An 18,478-nucleotide genomic window follows, 5' to 3' on the forward strand; every position below is an offset into this window, starting at 1 on the left:
TAAGCATGTAGACAGCTGCACATTCAATTCCTGGCAGCCTCTTTAAGGGAGAAGAACTAGTTTTTATAACATGTTTCAGCCAACATCATGCAATATCTGTAGGTGGAATGGTTTCTGCTGCAGCAACAACATAATTAATGACTACATTTCACTGTCTTCCACCAACATTTCTTTAATTCAACACTCTTGGAATCAATGCATTTCCTTATAATTAGAATACTTAATTATATATCATTAAGTGAGCTAGCCATTTTACACCGTTTTAAAAACTTTTAAATTTTTTTTGGTCACACCTGCAGCATGCAGAAGTTCCTAGGTCAGGGATCGAATCCGAGACACAGCAGTGACGATGCCAGATCTTAATCTGCCAAGCCTAAAGTAATTTTAAATGTATGAAAGCTTTGCAAAGATAGCATAGAGTTTCTGTATACCCTTCAACAGCCTCCCTTAATAGTACAATGATCAAAACTCAGAAATTAATGTTGATAAGATACTATTAACTGAACTGCAAGATTACATATATATATATAGTCCTTTAGGGCTGCACCCGTGGCATATGGAAGTCCCCAAGCTTGCGGTCCAATCAGAGCTGTAGCTGCTGGCGTACACCACAGCCACAGTAATGCAGGATCCTTAACCCACTGAGCCAGGCCAGGGGTGAAACCCATGTCTTCATGGATGCTAGTCGGGTTCATTAACTGCTGACCTACAACGGGAACTCCCCTGTAAGATATATTTGATTTCTTCAGTGTTTCCACTAATGTTTTTTTTCTTCTGTTACAGAATCTGATCTGCGTTTAATTATCATGTCTCCTTCGTGTCCTCCAAAGATGGTTCCACAGTCTTTGTCTCTACTGAATTTGGCACTTTTGAAAAGTGCTTGTCAGGTCTGTTGTAGGATGTCCCTAACTTGAGTTTGTCTGATGTTTTTCATCTGATCAGACTGAAATTAAGGATTTGGGGGAAGAATATCACAGAGGTGATGCCCCCTTCTCATCAAATCAGATCTGAGGGTTTGGGATATTGATGTTTTATTACAGGTAATATCAACCCTGACTACTTGGCTAAGGTGGCGTGTCCACCAGATTTTCTGGAAAGTTACTGTTTTTCCTTCCTATACACTTGGAATATTTTTTTTTTTTTTTTTTTTTTTTTTTTTGCCTTTTTAGGGCCACACCTATGGCATGTGGAAACTCCCAGGCTAGGGGTCAAATCAGAGCTGCAGCTGCCGGCCTACACCAAAGCCACAGCAACGCAGTATCCAAGCCACATCTGCAACCTACACCACAGCTCACAGCAACGCCAGATCCTTAACCCACTGAGCAAGGCTAGGGATCAAACCTGCAACCTCATGATTACTAGTTGGGTTCCTTACTGCTGAGCTACTATGGGAACTCCCTGTATTTTTACAGTTTAGTCATAGGAAACTCACGGAATTTTAGAGATTATCTTGTTTCTTGAACAAAAGAGGAAACTAAAGCCTAGAGAGATTAAGTAACATGGTCAGTTCGGTACAGAACCAAATAAACCCCAGGTCTCCTGCTATCCAGTGAAGGAGGAAAATGAATGACCAAGATTCAAATAATGTGAATGAGACAGAAGATCTCTGGGTCCTCGCAGAGACAGAGGGCTTCCCTTCCCCTTGCTCGGACTGGAGTGGAATCTAACACCATTAGCCTGGCTGAAAACAACTGTCAAGTAGCAGCTGTTTGATTCTGGCTGGCCTTGCCATGCCATTGCAGTCTTGAGCAAGGCTGGTCATAAGACCAGCAGATGCCAAGGTTTCCTTTATTTCTACTGGAATGCAAGTAATATGGCCTCTATTGTTCACGGTTAGTATGGTAATCTGTTTCCAGTGGAGTTGCTGAGGACTTTCTACCCCCTGGGCTGAGAAATTATTTTAGTCTAGAGTGCCTCCCCCACCCCTGGAATTATGCAGAGCATTCAGAGGGTTTGGTAGACGGAAATCTTCTTCTTTTTTGTCTTTATAGAGCTGCACCCTTGGCATATGGAGGTTCCTAGGCTAGGGGTTGAACTGGAGCTGAAGCTGCCATCCTACGCCATAGCCACAGCCACGCCAGATCCTTAACCCACTGAGCGAGGCCAGGGATCAAACCTGCATCCTCATAGATACTAGTCAGAGTCATTTCTGTCTAGGAACTTTTAGACGGAAATCTTAAAAGCAGAGTGGAATGCTTGCTGTTGTCATAGGAGTCCTATTGCTAAGAAAGCTTTTAGGCAAGATGGTCAATTATGAACTAAAACCCATTAAACTCCAAATATTTATGTGTTTAGACTGTGTTTCTGCTGCTTGTCATGATGATACACTGGTACTGAAAGGAACGTGAAAATGCGAAGGAATTCTGCACACGGACCAAACTCCAGAATCGTGGTCTTCCTTACAGCTACAGCGACCTGATAGGCAGCTTTTAGTTAACCGGGATTAACAGGCTGAGCATGACTTAAGGTGAGCTCGCGGCGCAGGCTGTGCTTTCCGTTCTAGGGAGCCTTCGGGAGAATGGGCCAGTATGGGACTGGCCGTGGTCCCGTTGAAGCAAAGGACCGGGACCCTGGAGTTCACTTAGTCCTGAAGCGAGCTGTACCCTAGAACATAATTAGTCCTAGAGGTCCATTTTCTTTTTTTGATTACCCCACAGCATATGGAGTTCCCAGGCCAGGGATCAGATCTGAGCCACTGTGTGATCGTGGCAACGCAGGAGCCTTAACTCACTATGGCAGGCTGGGGATCGAACCTGTCTCCCTGTGCTGTCGAGACACTGCTGATTCTGTTGTGCCACAGCGGGAACTCCCCATAGGTCCATTTAAATGAAACACGGCTCCTGGGGCAGGGCATGTCTTGGTGCCTAGTCAAACTGGAAGCAACGTCCTGGGATCCTATCAGGAACTGACCACCCCAGGTCCATCACAGCCATGACCTGCTGGATGACTTAGACCTAGGAAAAGAGGGAAGGTGACCAAACTGGGCTTCCAAAACACACAAAGGATTTTCTCTGAACACTGCACAGGGCATCCACCCTAAATAATTGCCTGCCATAAATATGTATTCCATTCTATTTCTTAGTGCGGATGCCCTCCTGAAGCCTCCTTGGTCAGCTCCTGCCGTCAGTCACACAGAGTGCTATGGAAGAGTGCCACCAGCACTTTTCAGGGGAAGTACAGCTGATCTGATGAAGATTCTGCTGCATCAAAAATAAAGGTATTTTCTTGGTCTGGAGTTCATTCCTAACTCCGTTTGTTTGCTCCTGTTTTATGTGCCACAGCTTTTATGCCTTTATAGCGATAGAAACTAAACATTTTAAAGTTATTAGATGCTATCTATGGAGATATGACCTGGCATATAGTTTAAAACTTACAAGAAAGTTGAACATGGAGTATAAGGAGTTCCCAGGTACCCTTCATCCAGATTTTTCAATTGTAACATTTTAACACATTTTGCTAATTTTTGTTCTTTTTTGCATATGTATGTAAATAATTTTCTGAGCCATTTCAGAGTAAGAACTACGATGGCCTGTTATCCTTTCATGCTTCTGTATTTCCTAAAAACCAAGGAAATTCTGTTATATAATCATAGTACAATTCTCAAAATTAGGAAAATTTCTATGTAATCCAAAGATCTCATTCAAGTTTTGCCAAGTGTCCCAATAATGTCCCTCCCAGTTCCAATGTGACACACTGGTTGTCATGTCTAGTTAGTCCCTCCTTCCTCGGGGACAGTTCCTCAGACCTGTTTTTCAGGGTCTTCATATTTTGAGCAGTACAGGATGTATTCAACTTTGGTTTGTTTATTATAATTTACTTAAATGAAATCACTCAGTAAACATTTTATCAAAAACATACTTCTATGTCAATACATAAAGACTGTTGTTTTAATGGGTGCAAGATATCCCAGTGTATGAAAGGGCTATATTTAACCAATCCCCTATTAAGACATTTAGTTTATTTCTAATTTTCCACAGTCTAAGCCACAGTGCGATGAGTAGCTCTGAGCAATTTTTCTGACGTGCAACTGCTGTGTTAAAGTGTGCAAATATAAAATTTTGATGCCATTGCCACACTGCCATCCTGAAAGATTATGCTTATTATATATAGTTCCACAAGTGGTACATGAGAATGCCTAGTCTCATGTCAATGTCAGCACTGGACATTTTCATTTTAATGCTGGCCCATCAAGTGCCCCCCATTTATTTGAGTATTAACATGTCCGAATGCTATACTTCATGCTTATTTTGCCTGTTTCAATTTCTTTTATGAACTACCTTTGACCATACTTCTTTTGAGCAGTTCTATTTTGAACTGCTTTGTCAACTCATTCCTTGGCGTTTAAATCTAAGACTTCAAGGAAAGACACATTATACATTCATTTTAGGGCTGTATATCCTCTGTTGAAATGATTCTCATTTCTCACATAGGATCTAGTTTCCTGAGAAAACGTATTGAGGATTAGCTACAACAAGGTAACTGTAGGCCAACCCAGCCCCACGTAGCTCTTTGGACCGTTGCTTCAGTAGGAGGTGGGTAAAGGGTGAAAAAGCAAGAAGGGCAGAGAACATTTAAGAGCCCCCAGGCCGTACTTCTCTTCATTCAATGTGTCTCGTTAAACATTTCAGTACATTCTGGATCAAGACAGAGCAGTTCCTCACCAACTTAGTCTACGGTTCTTATTTTAGTCCTTTCTCCAAAAATATTTTAAGTGGGTGAATAGACATAATCTGAAGATAGGTCTTACTTACTCAGCTTTAAATACTATTAAAAGCCATCATTTGCCTTACTGTAGGTTGGCAAGGGAAATCTGAAGCTGGGAAAGAGGACTTCAGCTACTGTAGGCTTCTTCCTTTCTTCTTGAATGCAAAACTTAGAGAAACAGGAGCAAGGAATCTGCATATGTCTTATGTGTGCTTATGTCTGGTGCAAATCTCAACGGATTCATGTGTCCATGAGGAGCTGTGCAGTGTTTATTCTATGTGGAGAGAAGAGTCCTATGTCAGAAAATCAGAAACAAACTCAATTCTCAAATTTTTTAATCAATCAAATCCATCAGTCAGCCCATTAAGCCGATCATCACTAAAAGCCAAGTATAATGGTGCTCTGGCAGATATAAGACAAATATAACATGATCTTGAAGAACATACAATCTAGTAGGGGCATAAGACAGACAAACCTGAAACACCAAGGGGCCATCCCTGAGAATGCTAAGCAGAGTGCATATGAAAAGTGGGGCAGCATTTCAGAGAAGGGCAAAATCACGGCTCATGTAAAGGGGAGTCTAGGGTGTCAGGGTAGTTAGAAAGGCTCTATGAATAAGTGGGGTTTGAGCTGGGCCTGGATGGATGGTAGGAGGTGTAAAGGTAGAGGGAAGGCAGTGGATACTGGGGCCCAGGGAACAGAAGGCACAGAGGTGGCAGTTGGCAAGGTGCTAAGGGATGGAAGCCTGAGAAGAAAAAGTACAAGTGGAGGAGTGCTGAGGGCTGGAAGCTGCTCCAGCACACTCTGTGGCAGCAGGAATTCTCAGGGTCTCAGAGCAGGGAGTACCCTGAGGAGCTGGGTAGTGTAATGCTCTTGCTCAGGCCAAGGTGTCCTGGAGTCTGAGGCAAGAGTAAAACCCAGCAGGAGTTCCCTGGTGACTCAGCAGGTTAAGGGTCCAGCATTGTCACTCCTGTGGCTCAGGTTGCTGCTATAGCACAAGTTTGATCACTGGTCTGAGAATTTCTACATGTCACCAGTGCGGCCAAAAACAAACAAAACAGAGTTAAATCCAGTATTTTGATATTTTGTTCATCATGATTTTTTTGAATTACTTCTGATTTTTAAAGATATTGCATTAAAATATCATTTATTTTGATTACTGTGATTTTTAGCATGCCCTTTAGTGTTGTGCCCAAGGCTGGTACCTTACCTGCCTCATCCTAGTCCCAGCCCTGTGTTCTATTTCTAAGGTTTGATGGTGGGGACATGAGTATTTAGTTTATTATTATTAATTATACCTTACTCATGCTACAAATATTCTTTGGCTAGTAGATGGTATTTAATAAAAACAATCAATATAAAGAAATTAGAATTTTAAGGAGATTAATTTGGAATCTTGGAGGCCCCCAAACACAACAGGGCAAAGAATCATTTGTGCTCCCAGGTCAATCTCTAGGGTAGAGTAACTCCCCATTGCTGCAGTGTATGCAGTGCAAGCAGAAAAGGGTTGTTTTGGAGTTCCTTTTGTGGCTCAGCTGAAACAAATCCAACTAGGAAACATGAGGTTGCGGGTTTGATCCCTGGCCTCGCTCAGTGGGTTAAGGATCTGGTGTTGCCAAGAGCTGTGGTGTAGGTTGCAGATGCGGCTGGGATCCCGAGTTGCTGTGGCTGTGGTATAGACCAGCGGCTACAGCTCTGATTTAACCCCTAGCTTGGGAACCTCCATATGCCGCTGGTATGGCCCCAAAGAGCAACAAACCAAAAAAAAAAGAAAAAAAAGAAAAGGGTTGTTTTGCTCACGTCTATGTGCTAAAAGATAACGGTGGGACACCAGGGGCTGCTGTCTGCTCGGAGATTGATCTCAGCTGCTACAGCACGAGTGGCCCTACCGAAAGTGGGCCACAGGGTGGGCTTGGCCCGCCTCTCACATAAAGCAAGCCCAATACCCAGCTGTGCTCAGAGAGAAGCCACGCATGGGCCACAGTGCCTGCCACAGATCATGACTCCAGGGGTGTGGAAGATGCATGAACTATGTGAATGTCTCTGGGCCACTTGCATGTAGGAGAAGAGGTGGTGTGTGACACAAAGAGTATTCCTAGCACGTCTAAAAACATGACATCCGAAAAATCTGAAACCTATTGTTCATTAGTAAACTGCTAAGTACTGAAAGATGACCTCGGACTAGACAAGTTAGCATACAGCACAAATCACAATGAAAGGCCCTGGGAAGGTGCTCCCAGCACTTGTCACCAGGTGCCCTGCTTGGTCACTGGATGTGGACCTTCCAGTCACTGCCAATGTTGAGTGAGAGCTTCTCAAGGCTCAGGGTGGACGTTCTGGCACAGTATGAAAAAGCCACAGGCTGAGCTTTACCATCTAGAAAAAAGAGAATGTTTGATGAATATGTAGGAGAGAAAAATCTTTTCTTTGAATCTGAAATGTTTCTGACTGTCATAAGACCTTATACCCCATATAGGAGAATCTAATAGCACTTATACCCACGGACTTCTGTGAATTTTTTAAAAAATGAAACACCCCGTTTTTTTGTGTGCAAGACGGGTTGTAAAGAAATTGTAAGGAACAAAGTGATTTGTCCAAGAAATTCAGGAGGTACAAAATGACATGTTTTGTCCTATGCCCTTTCAGAAACTCCATAAACGCTGAGTAGGTGTCTCCAGGACTTTAGGGATCTATAGTTTAAACATTCAGAGGAGCTACAATATTATTTTAGGTCCCAAATAATTTCCCTTAGAGGAGTATTAACAGCTTACAATGAGCAGAAAGACCAGCTGATGAAGAGAAGTAGGATGGCCTCATTCTCTCTAGATATCAGTCTATTTGACTCCTGCCAGAAAGAGGAGAGTCTGCTCGGCTAAGCACATCATGTCAGATTTAGACTCATCATCTCTTCACTGCAGATACGTCTATGTTTACAAAAACAGATGGGCTGTTTCCTCACCGGAGGAGCGGGCAGTCACAGAAGAGGGCCGCTTCCTGAGGCCCAGGACAAAGACCTGCTCCACCACACACTTGCTGGAATAACGACCCCGCTCGTCGGCACAACTGGAACAGATGCAACAAATGGCATTAGGAAAAGGAGAGGAACGGGAGTTTGGACTGGTGACCAGGTCCCCAAGTGGTGACTTTGCCTCCCATCTTACCCTATGGAGGCATAAAACATACAGCTGTCACATTTACTAGGATGAAGAAATGGAAAAAGTTGATTCTAGGTGCTGAGGACCCACTAACCAGTAGTCTTCCTTTCACAAGCCATTTGGAGAGACATAATTTAAGGACCTTGAAGTTTCAAATGTGACGTGGACACTGCAATCAAATTGTAAGAAATCAGATACTTACTGACTGACTGGAGGAAATAAATAGGATTAATGGGAACTTAAACTGAATTCTTTTTTATTATGTAGAAAGGGAAGGAAAGGAAAACGGAGACACTGAGGAAGGGATGTTCATGGAGTGACCGAAACATACTCCTGGGGGCTCCGGACCAAGATGGCAACATAAGAGGCACTTGGATTTCCCTCCTCCCACAGACACACTAAATCTAAAGCCACATATACCCAGATCCCTTCGAGAGAAATCTGGAAACTAGCTGAGTGATTCCTACACATCAGGTGACTGAGAAAATGCCCACATCGAAACAAGCAGGAGAGGCTGAGACACCTTCTCAATACAATCCCCACCCCTGGCACAGTCCTGTATAATTGGGAAGGAATCCCCAATGTCCAGCTTCTCCAGGGAGAGGGAGGGGTTTGGATCACACTTCTAGTGCCATACCTTTTAAGGCTCCCATCTGAGGGAAGGGCCCCCAAATCACCTAGCTCTGATAGCCAACAGGGTTAATTACAGCAGATAAAGAAGTAGTTGTTAATAGGCAGTGCTGTGGCAAGCCGCACCCCACCACCCGGGCTCAGTGCAGGGGGAGCAGACAAAAACATCCATCTCCCAGGTTCTCCCTGGAAGGGATCTGACTGCACAACTTTCCCAGATACTGCCTGAGGGTCCAGCTTCTACCAGCCTGCATCCAGAAGCTGACTAAAATCTGCCTCTTTGGGACACTGATGGGTCTTAGCATACCCTCAACCCCTGGGAATTGCTGAGAATAAAGTGGCAGCTTGGATGATCACAAGGGTCTGAGAAGCAACAAGGAGCTCAGGGAAGCAACAAGGAGCTACATGAGGCCAGTCTGTCAAGACTGGAAGAGCTGGCTGCTTTATCTAATGTGGGAAACCAATGCACAACGTCAAGGAAAATGAAATGGGAGAATGTGTTCTCAACAAAAGAATATGATTAATCCATAGAAATCGACTTGAATGAAATGGAGATAAGTTATTTACCTGATAGACATTCAAACTAATGGTCATAAATAAAGATGCTCACCAAGGTCAGAGAGCAAGGCATGAACGAATTGAGAATTTCAACAAAGAGACAAAATATTAAAAAGTACCAAACAAAATGCAGACCTGAAGGCTACAATCAGTGAATTGAAAAAGTCAATAAATACTATATGGTATCACTTATATATGGAATGTAAAAAAAGAAAAGCTGAACTCATAGAAACAGAGAGTAGAATGGTAGCTGCTAGGGACTGGGGATGCAGGAAGCAGGGAGAGGCTGGTAAAAGCATACAACCTTTCAGTTACGAGGTGAATAAGGTTTGAGAATCTAATGTACAACATGGTAAATATAGTTGATGATACTGTATTGCACAATTGACATCTGCCAAGAGAGTAGAACTTGTGTCCACATCAAAGGGGAAAGAAAGGTTAAATATGTGAGGTAATAAATGTGTTAATTAATTTGATGATGAGAATACTTTCACAATGATAAGAATACAATCAAATCCAATCATCACACTGTGTACTATAAATACATTACAACTGTATTTGTGTATTATATTTGTATGTTTATATTAAAATTTTATTTTTCAGTTAATGAATTTGAAAAAAAGGGAAAATACTCCACAAATGGCCCTCACTGTTAATTTCTGTAAATAGTACCTTAAAATATCAGCTGTGCATGTGAGGATAGCAAAAAGATGGCATCATTTATTTAAGAAGGCACACAGCTTTTTTAGCTGCTATTACCTGTTGATCAAAACACCTGAGGAGAACGAAAACTTCCTGTGCAAGAACTGCTTCTGATGGAGGTACTGGAAGGAATGGCCATCATCGAGATAGAATTCACCCACGGCAGAACCCTGGCGAGTGAATCACAGACAGAGAATATGCTTATGTCATAGTTTTCCAGAAAAAGATGCCCACCTCCTAAAGGAAGTAATAGATTTAAAAAAGTCTGTGAAAAGTTATGTTGAACCAACCACAGGTTAATATTCAAGCTATGCAAAGTCAGCATACAATATAAACACTCAATACCCATTTATGAAATAACATGAATACGGAAGTCACACAAGAGGGACACAAAGAGCTAAGCCTTGTTGAGAGATTTAAACTATGAAGTATAGGGAGTTCCCGTCGTGGCGCAGTGGTTAACGAATCCAGCTAGGAACCATGAGGTTGCGGGTTCGGTCCCTGGCCTTGCTCAGTGGGTTAAGGATCCGGCAGTGCCGTGAACTGTGGTGTAGGTTGCAGACACGGCTCGGATGCCGAGTTGCTGTGGCTGTGGCGTAGGCCGGTGGCTACAGCTCCAATTGGACCCCTAGCCTGGGAACCTCCCATATGCCACGGGAGCGGCCTTAAATAAATAAATTAAAAACAAAAAAACAAACAAACAAAAACTATGAAGTATAGTCACTGGCACAGGTGGCTTCTCCAAAAATACTGTCCTAGAATGCAACAGCAGGTCAAGAAGAGTTCATGGAATGAAGCAGATTAAAAGTAAAAAATTGGTATATAATGGATGAGGTCAGTCAACTATCTCTAGAAGACCCTCCATTTAGAGAATGGTGTCTAGTTCCTACTTTCTTTTAGTAGGAAGATGCCTTTGCATGGCAGACAGGGTCACGGCACTCCGTATGACAATTCACTGTTACTGACAATGCCTGATGCTATGAACCTCAAGTCTCTTGAATTTATTCCATGGCTTCATGTGGGCCTAAGGACCATAGTTTAGCCCAAGAAGACATGCCTAAGGAAATGGAAGGAAGAGAAAGATGTAAGAAAAAGAAAGCTTATTTATTTTGTAATATATGCTTAAGAGTAGGAATTTCTGTTTGGCAAATGGAGAGAGGAGGAATTGGCTACAGGCCTCACTTGGCTCCAAACATCTCCTCAAAAGGACAGATCAATTCTGGATCCTTCTGGCATTTAGCCAAGGATATTTTAGTTGCTTGAGTCATTGGAGGAGAACAGAAGTTGTTGTGTGGGACTTTGTCCCTGGAATGTTGCATAGACACGGGACCCTTTTACACGAGACTGAAATTCAGGGCTAATCCACATGGCAGGCTGCCTAGGGCCCGATGGCCTTTCAGTGCAGTGGTAATCAATGCCAAGGCGCAGAGCACCAAGGGTCATGATGCCTCAGGGGACATTTCCATGGTTTCTAGCTCTCAGAGTAGTCTTAAGAACAAATCCACAAAAGTCAGACAAGATGACAATGATTCAACGCTTCGTTCTGGGTAAATATCAGAAGCGCTTATTTCATAGACAGGGTTCACCACTTTTACACAGTGTTACACACTCAAAAGGCTATCACTCTAAAGAGAGTAGTAACAAATGAGATGTGTAAGAGTAACATTTTTCAAATACCTTAGTGCTTAGGGCCACGTGGAGTCCATATGGGGAATCACTCATGCAGCCCGTGGATTTTCCTATAGTTGTCTTTATTGGTACCACACTTCCACCTCGTTGAAACACTGGTATCTGTAATAGAGCAACACTTTCAGAGACAGAGCATTTATGTAAGGCAATTGCAAAGTAAATAAAAATATTTCATTGTACAGGATGGTTCTTTTTTTAATTTTTTTTCTTTTTAGGGCCGTACCCATGGCATATAGAAGTTCCTAGGCTAGGGGTCGAACCAGAACTGCAGCTGCCGGCCTACACCACAGCCACAGTAATGCCAGATCCAAGTTGCGCCTGTGTCCTACACCACATTCAAGGCAGCGCCAGATCCATTAACCCACCGAGCAAGCCAGGGGTCAAACCTGCATCCTCATGGATGCTAGTCGGGTTCTTAACCTGCTGAGTTCACAAAACTAACTCCAAGATGGTTCACTTTTTAATGATTAAGGAAATGTCTCACCCTTCACTAATTTATTATCTACTCTGCCTATCTTTTAAGTAGCCTTTCCTGTGTTGTATTTTTAATTATCCTTTCAACATAATAAACAAATTTATTTCTAGGGCTCTGCTACAGAGTGAATTTTTCTGTCTGTACAAGCAGGCTCAGATATATGTGTGTATACGTTTATAAAAGATAATACTTTCTTGGTTTGGGGAAAATGACTTCTGTCTATACCCTTCTTGCTCCTGGCTTCCTGGGGATGACTGACTCAATTTTGAGGATAAATTTGTGAAATTACAGAAGCCACCAAAGGCACTTTAAGTGACCCTGACAACAGAGCTGTAGGCATAGCCCCAACTTATGGTTCTTCTGGAATGGCACTTCCAGCAGGGACAGCCCAGTAGGTTTCCTGCCTTGAAGTGCAATCCTCTCTAAGGAAGTTTTCTGAATCACAGAGCAGGGAGAAGAGCAATAATGAAGTAGTCCTCCCTTCCCTGTGGGGGATATGTTCCAAGACTCCCACTGGATGCCTGAAACCAAGGATAGTACTGAATCCTATGAATGCAATGTTTTTCCTTTAGACTAATGGGGCAGGTAGCACATACAGTGTGGATATACTGGACAGAGGGATGATTCATGTCCTGGGCAGGATGGAGCAGGATGGCATGAGATTTCATCACACTGCTCAGGATGGCGTGCAATTTAGAACCCATGAATTGTTTATTTCTAGACTTTTCCATTTAATGTTTTGGGTCACAGGTGGGGGCTGCAGTTGGCTGATAAAGGTAATGGAAACTGCGGAAAGTGAAAGCATGGGTAAGGGGACTGCTATATAAATGAAGCTGGACGTGAGGGTGGAACAGTCAGGATGTCCACCCTCTGCTCAACTTGCAGTCAGTGGCATCGACCTCCCACCCTCATCAGTCAATCTCTTCTTTTTTCTTTTCCTCCACAGATGAGGCAGTGAGTAGCATGGATGGGCTCTGGGGTGGGAGTCCAGTTGACCTGGGTCTTGTCTCAGCTTTGCCATAATCTAGCCACAACCCTGGACGTGTATGTTAACTTCTCTAAACCTCAGTTTCTGCACCAGTAAGCATGAGGGATTTGAGTAGATGAATGTCAAAGTCTCTTCTAGATTTGGAAGTTGCATCCAATATCATTTTATTTCTTTCTTTATTTGCTTTTTAGGGCTGCACCCATGGCATATGGAGGTTCTCAGGCTAGGGGTCCAATCATAGGTACAGCTGCCGGCCTATGCCACAGACACAGCAATGCCAGATCCAAGCCGCGTCTGCGACCTACACCACAGCTCATGGCCAGATCCTTAACCCACTGAGCAATGCCAGGGATCGAACCTGCAACCTCATGGCTCCTAGTCAAATTTGTTTCTGCTGCACCACAATGGGAGCTCCTCATTTTCTTTATAATGGAGTTCATACTGTTGCTGAGAATTTTTAAAAACAGCATCAATGATGGAGGATAATGTGAGAAAAAGAATGTGTGTATATACATATGTGTGTGTGACTGGGCCACTTTGTAGAAATCTGACAGAACACTGTAAACCAAATATAATAGAAAAATAAAAAATAATTATAGGGAAATTAAAAAAAAAATAGCATTGATAGCTACTTATAAATCTTTATACTACTTAGGGCCCATGATAGTGGTTGTGATTCAGCTACAGGAACAAACTTCCCTTCAGAAATGCAGTCTGGATGGGCTGCTTTGAGTCTAACAGCATAACTCACAGACTTCCTCTGGGCCTAAAGCTTCAACTAAAAACTCATGATTTCTGCTGTTGTATAGAAGGATATTCTGTTCAGTGTATGTGGTGACCACTGTGTTTACTCTGTTTTCACTATTATCATTTTTCTTAGATATACAAATGTAAATATATGGGAAAGAGCTGTTTGTCCTTAACGTTCCATACTGTGAAATCAGAGTACATGTTATTTTTATACTTTTTTTCCCCCTCACATTTTAATAGCTCTATTGATATAAAGAGCCTTTAGTTCTCGGCAACTACTAATTTATGTTCAGTCTCTACATCTATGTGTTATTATGCAGAACACTCATGTCCTTGGTTGTTTCTATGAAGGTACATGCTATGGACAAATGTGTCCCCACAAAATTCATATGTTGAAGCCCCAACCCCCAATATGGGCCTTTACAGAGGTAATGCAGGTTAGTGAGGTCATAAGAGTAGGCCACTGATCCAAAGGATTACTGTCCTCATAAGAGACCCAGGAGCTCTCACTCTCTCCCTCCGCCATGTGAGGACACAGCATGAAGGTGACTGTCTATATGCCAGGAAGAAAGTCCTCACCAGGAACCAAATAGTTGGCCCTGTGATTTCCCCCAGAACTTGGGAGAAAATAAATATCTGGTGTTTAAGCCACCCAGTCTATGGTATTTTGTTATACAGCCTGTGCAGACTGATACAGCACAACAGGTACAAATGGCAGTCTGAAAATAACTTACAGTGTCCAAGGCTACTGGGATCTTTACAGTACATGCTCCTCCCCAATGAGCAAATGTCTTGGAGTCATACCAGACCTGAAAAGCAAAGGACCCTAATGAAAAAGAGTGTATGAGCAACTCTGCTCACAATTTCATGATTCAATAAAACATCCATGTATCTGAATTTCAAATAACCAGAAAGCCAAAATAAGTATAATTAAGAAAAACCTTGAGTAGAGAGGTTAGGAAGAACATAGGCTTTCAAAAAAAAAAAAAAAATCCTAGGAGTTTCCATTGTGGCGCAGTGGAAACAAATTAGACCAGGAACCATGAGGTTTCGGGCTGGATCCTTGGCCTCACTCAGTTGGTTAAGGATATGGTGTTGCCATGAGTTGTGGTGTAGGTCGCAGACATGGCTCAGATCCTGTGTTGCGTGGCTGTGGTATAGGCCAGCAGTTGTAGCTCCAATTGGACCCCTCGCCTGGGAACCTCCATATGCTATGGGTGCGGCCCTAAAAAAAAAATCTCGAAAGACTAAGCTAGTACTACGATGGATGAAGCTGACTAAAAGGCCATTCATTTTTCCATGCATCCATCCAAAAGTTATTTATTGAACAACATAACATGTGCCCTGCTCAGCAGTGCTGGGTACCCACAAGTGAACAGAAAGACAGTTCCTGCCTTCATGGATTTTATACTCCAGTTGGCTTCTAAAAATTTATTGACCTAGCAGTAAAAAAGATGATGGAAGAGATAAAACAGCAACAGACAAAGCAGAAAAACACACTGCAGGCAAATAAATCAGAAATGAGGTGAGTAAAGAAAGGGTCAGACAAGGAAAGAGATCTTGGAGAAAAACAAACGGAAACTTGGATTACTACTATAGTGTCTTCTTTTTTTAAAACCGAGTACGATGTAGTGGTGAGGTTCAAGCTCTTATCTGAGATGCCTATCAAGAGGGTTTACTTGCTGAAGTGTCAAAAAGGTCCTATGAAGTCATTTGATGGGATTAATACTTAAGATACCATCATCAGCAGCATGAAAACAAAACCTTTTTCTCTCTTCTAGTCCAATATAATTTCTGGCAGCCACAGTCTATGTCACAAATTCATCTCTTGGGATTGCCACATCCTTTATAAAGCTGGACTGCTGAATCTGTCACTGTCCAGCTGTGAATGTGAGAGGGCTGTGACTTGACTGTTGTTAGCTACGGTGAACTCTTAATTCCACAGGATCAGTCCCACCTTGCCATGAAGTTTTTACCTTTGGCTGGATTCAATTTGCTAATGTTTTGTGAAGGATTTCTGTGTCTGTGTTTGCAAGGAGTATTGTCTTGGCTTTCTTTTCTTATAATGTCTTTCTCTGGTGAATTCTAGTAGCTTTATATAAAGAGCTGATAGGAAAGAAAGGTTAAAAAAAAAAGTGTTCAAACACAATTTTGGGATTACCTGTCTACCATTTCCAGAAGTAAGTGGAGTGAGAGGTAGAGTGTGTGCTCTGGTGCCATATTCAAAGAGCCCAGCCGGGGAAGGTACAACTGGTACCAAACCCGCTGTAGAGCAGACCCAGAGCTTAGTTACCAAGCTCCTCATCCAGTAAGTATTCAGAAGGCTTACTATGTGCCAGATGCCCATCCAGATGCTGGGGATACAGCAGTGACTACGACATAAAAATCACTGCCCTCAAGAAGCCAACATTCTAGTGGGAGAGAGGAATAATAAATAAAACATAAGAGGAAATATATAGACTGTTTAAAATGGCATGTTCCATGGAGAAAAATAAGGGATGAAGGAGGGCTGGACAGTAGCAGGGGCTGTAGGAGTGGTTTGTAATCTTAGAGAAGGGGTCAGAGAAGGCCTCACTGAGAAGGTACTGGGACAAAGACTTGCAGGAGAAGGAATGGGCCATACAGAAATATGGGGAAGGTGACAGCAAGGGACTTTAGATAGCTCCCTCACACAGTGTGATGTCATGGTAGCTTACCAGTGAGGGAAAGGTCTGGCAAGAGACGGTTTGTCTCTCCTACCTAGGCTTTGGGAAGAAGCAGCAAGAAAAATAATCACAGGACACTCTGGGCAATGGTGTTGAGGGAATAAGTCACCCAGTCACAACAATGTGCTTGCAATGATCATAGGTCATTAATAGAAATCTGCAGCTAAGCTGGAAAAGGGAGCTAATTCGAAACTCAGCAGAAATGCCTGGCAGGACAATTTATTTTGCTCTTGTTATAGTTAACCTTTTCTCCAGTTTCCTACTTGAGAGGAACTTCTGTAAAGAGCCCCCACCTTCATACCTACAAATTACTAGAGAAACCAAGCAGAGGAACATAAATCTTTTTTTTTTTTTTCTTGTCTTTTTAGGGCCACACCACGGCATATGGAGGTTCCTAGGCTAGGGGTCAAATTGGAGCTGTAGCTGCTGGCCTACGCCACAGCCGAAGCAATGTGGATCCTGAGCCATATCTGTGACATATACCACAGCTCACGGCAACACTAGATCCTTAACCCACTGAGCAAGGCCAGGGATCAAACCTACAACCTCATGGTTCCTAGTCGGATTTGCTAACCACTGCGCCATGCCGGGAACTCCTGAGGAACATAAATCTTGAAACTTCTGTAGAAAAGTCTGGTTACTGTCATATCAATAATGACAAGCGTAGTGGACTGAATGGTGGCCCCTCAAAAAGATACACCCACTTCCTAATCCCTGAAAGGAGTGACTGTTACCTTCTGTGGTCAGAGATCTGACTACAGTAAGGATCTTGAGATATGGAGATTATCTGGAATTATTCAGATGGGCCCTAAAGTATCATCATAAGTGTCTTACAAGAAAGATGGAAGAGGAGACCCAGACACACACTGTGAAGATGGAAGGATACCCTGAAGCGATGTGGCTGCACACCAAGGAAGGCCAAGGGGTGCAGGCAGCCACCAGAAGCCAGGAGAGGGGTCCTGAACAGATTCCCTCTCAGAGCCTCTGGAAGGAACCAACCCTGCTCACACTGTGATTTCAGACATCAACTGTGAGAGAATAAATTTTTGTCGTTTTAAGCCACCGAGTTCGAAGGGAAGAGATATGAAACATGTAAGGTATATGGCTATTTCTCATTTACTTTTACCTCATTTGATCCTGGCAGAAATACATCAACCACAGTAGCTTTTGGTTCTGTGACTGGATGAACCAATAAAGCACTTCCTGGAAAAATGGAGAGAAATAAAGTTGAATATCATTACAGGAGGTCTGAAAACATCCCTTCTCTTTAATTGTGTGTTTTTGTGGTTTCAAAGACCACCCGAATAGAAGGAAGAGATCTTGGTGAGTTGAACAAGTGATTCAAAAGAGAGATGCATTGTTAGAAGACAGGTGCTCAAAGAGGACTGTATTATTACCTACCATTAACCCACTTAAGTGTGTTAGGATTAAGGGGGAACCTTGCTTTTTTGTTGGCTTTAAGTGACTCTGAGCCTGGTGAGCCCACAACTGTGACCTGGAAGTGTGGTCAGCGTGGGTGCTCAGGTCCTCCTCCTTGGGTGATATCATCCGGAAACCTATAATTCTCTCAAAGGCAATCTGGATTGTTAATTTCATTTTGATCTGGGTACCATCATATGTAAAAATCCATCCAGAGAGCTCCTGTTGTGGCTCAGCAGTAACGAACCCAACTAGTATCCACGAAGATATGGGTTCACTCCCTGGCCTTGCTCAGTGGGTTAAGGATCCGATGTTGTGGGGAGCTGTGGTGTAGCTCACAGATGTAGCTCAGATCAGACGTTGCTGTGGCTGTGGCGTAGACCGGCAGCTGCAGCTCTGATTTGACCCCTAGCCTGGGAACTTCCATATGCTGCACCTGCAACCCCAAAAAGATGAAAAAAAAAATCCATCTATGAATTTTCTCTTTAATTTCAACAAATATTCACTGAGTTCCTGCTGAGTGCCAGGCATTGTGCTAGGCCCTGGGGATGGAGTGGCAAGTAAGACAGACTTGGTCCCTGCCCTCATGAAGTTTACCATCAGTAAAGACAGATAATAAGCAAGTAATTACAAATTAGAGTTACATTGTAAATCAACGGTAATTTTAAAAAATTTTAAAAAATAGAGTTGAAAAAATCAAATT

The 18,478-nt window shown here is 42.8% G+C and overlaps 1 protein-coding gene across 40 annotated transcripts in view; it reads right to left on the bottom strand.

Annotated features, from left to right (window-relative positions):
• Positions 1–5,022: 5,022 nt before the first annotated feature.
• GANC (glucosidase alpha, neutral C) overlaps positions 5,023–18,478 on the bottom strand; it is a 77,178-nt gene continuing 63,722 nt past the window's right edge. For all 40 annotated transcript variants that reach the window (XR_014813397.1, XR_014813396.1, XR_014813388.1 and 37 more), the window contains 6 exons: positions 17,483–17,559; positions 14,386–14,460; positions 11,427–11,540; positions 9,807–9,919; positions 7,664–7,767; positions 5,023–7,080 (listed from right to left, as the gene is read on the bottom strand). Coding sequence is in view for 25 of the 40 variants with exons in the window: in XM_084973428.1 (XP_084829554.1) it covers positions 6,971–7,080; positions 7,664–7,767; positions 9,807–9,919; positions 11,427–11,540; positions 14,386–14,460; positions 17,483–17,559 (593 nt within the window). In the remaining 15 variants the exon portion in view is untranslated. The remainder of the gene's footprint in view (positions 7,081–7,663; positions 7,768–9,806; positions 9,920–11,426; positions 11,541–14,385; positions 14,461–17,482; positions 17,560–18,478) is intronic.

The sequence above is a fragment of the Sus scrofa genome, chromosome 1, assembly GCF_054392235.1.
Source record: "Sus scrofa isolate SSC_HxYL_T2T_F1_AM1 chromosome 1, Sscrofa_HxYL_maternal_Yorkshire_Landrace_v2.0, whole genome shotgun sequence".
In the NCBI taxonomy this organism is placed as follows: domain Eukaryota; kingdom Metazoa; phylum Chordata; class Mammalia; order Artiodactyla; family Suidae; genus Sus; species Sus scrofa.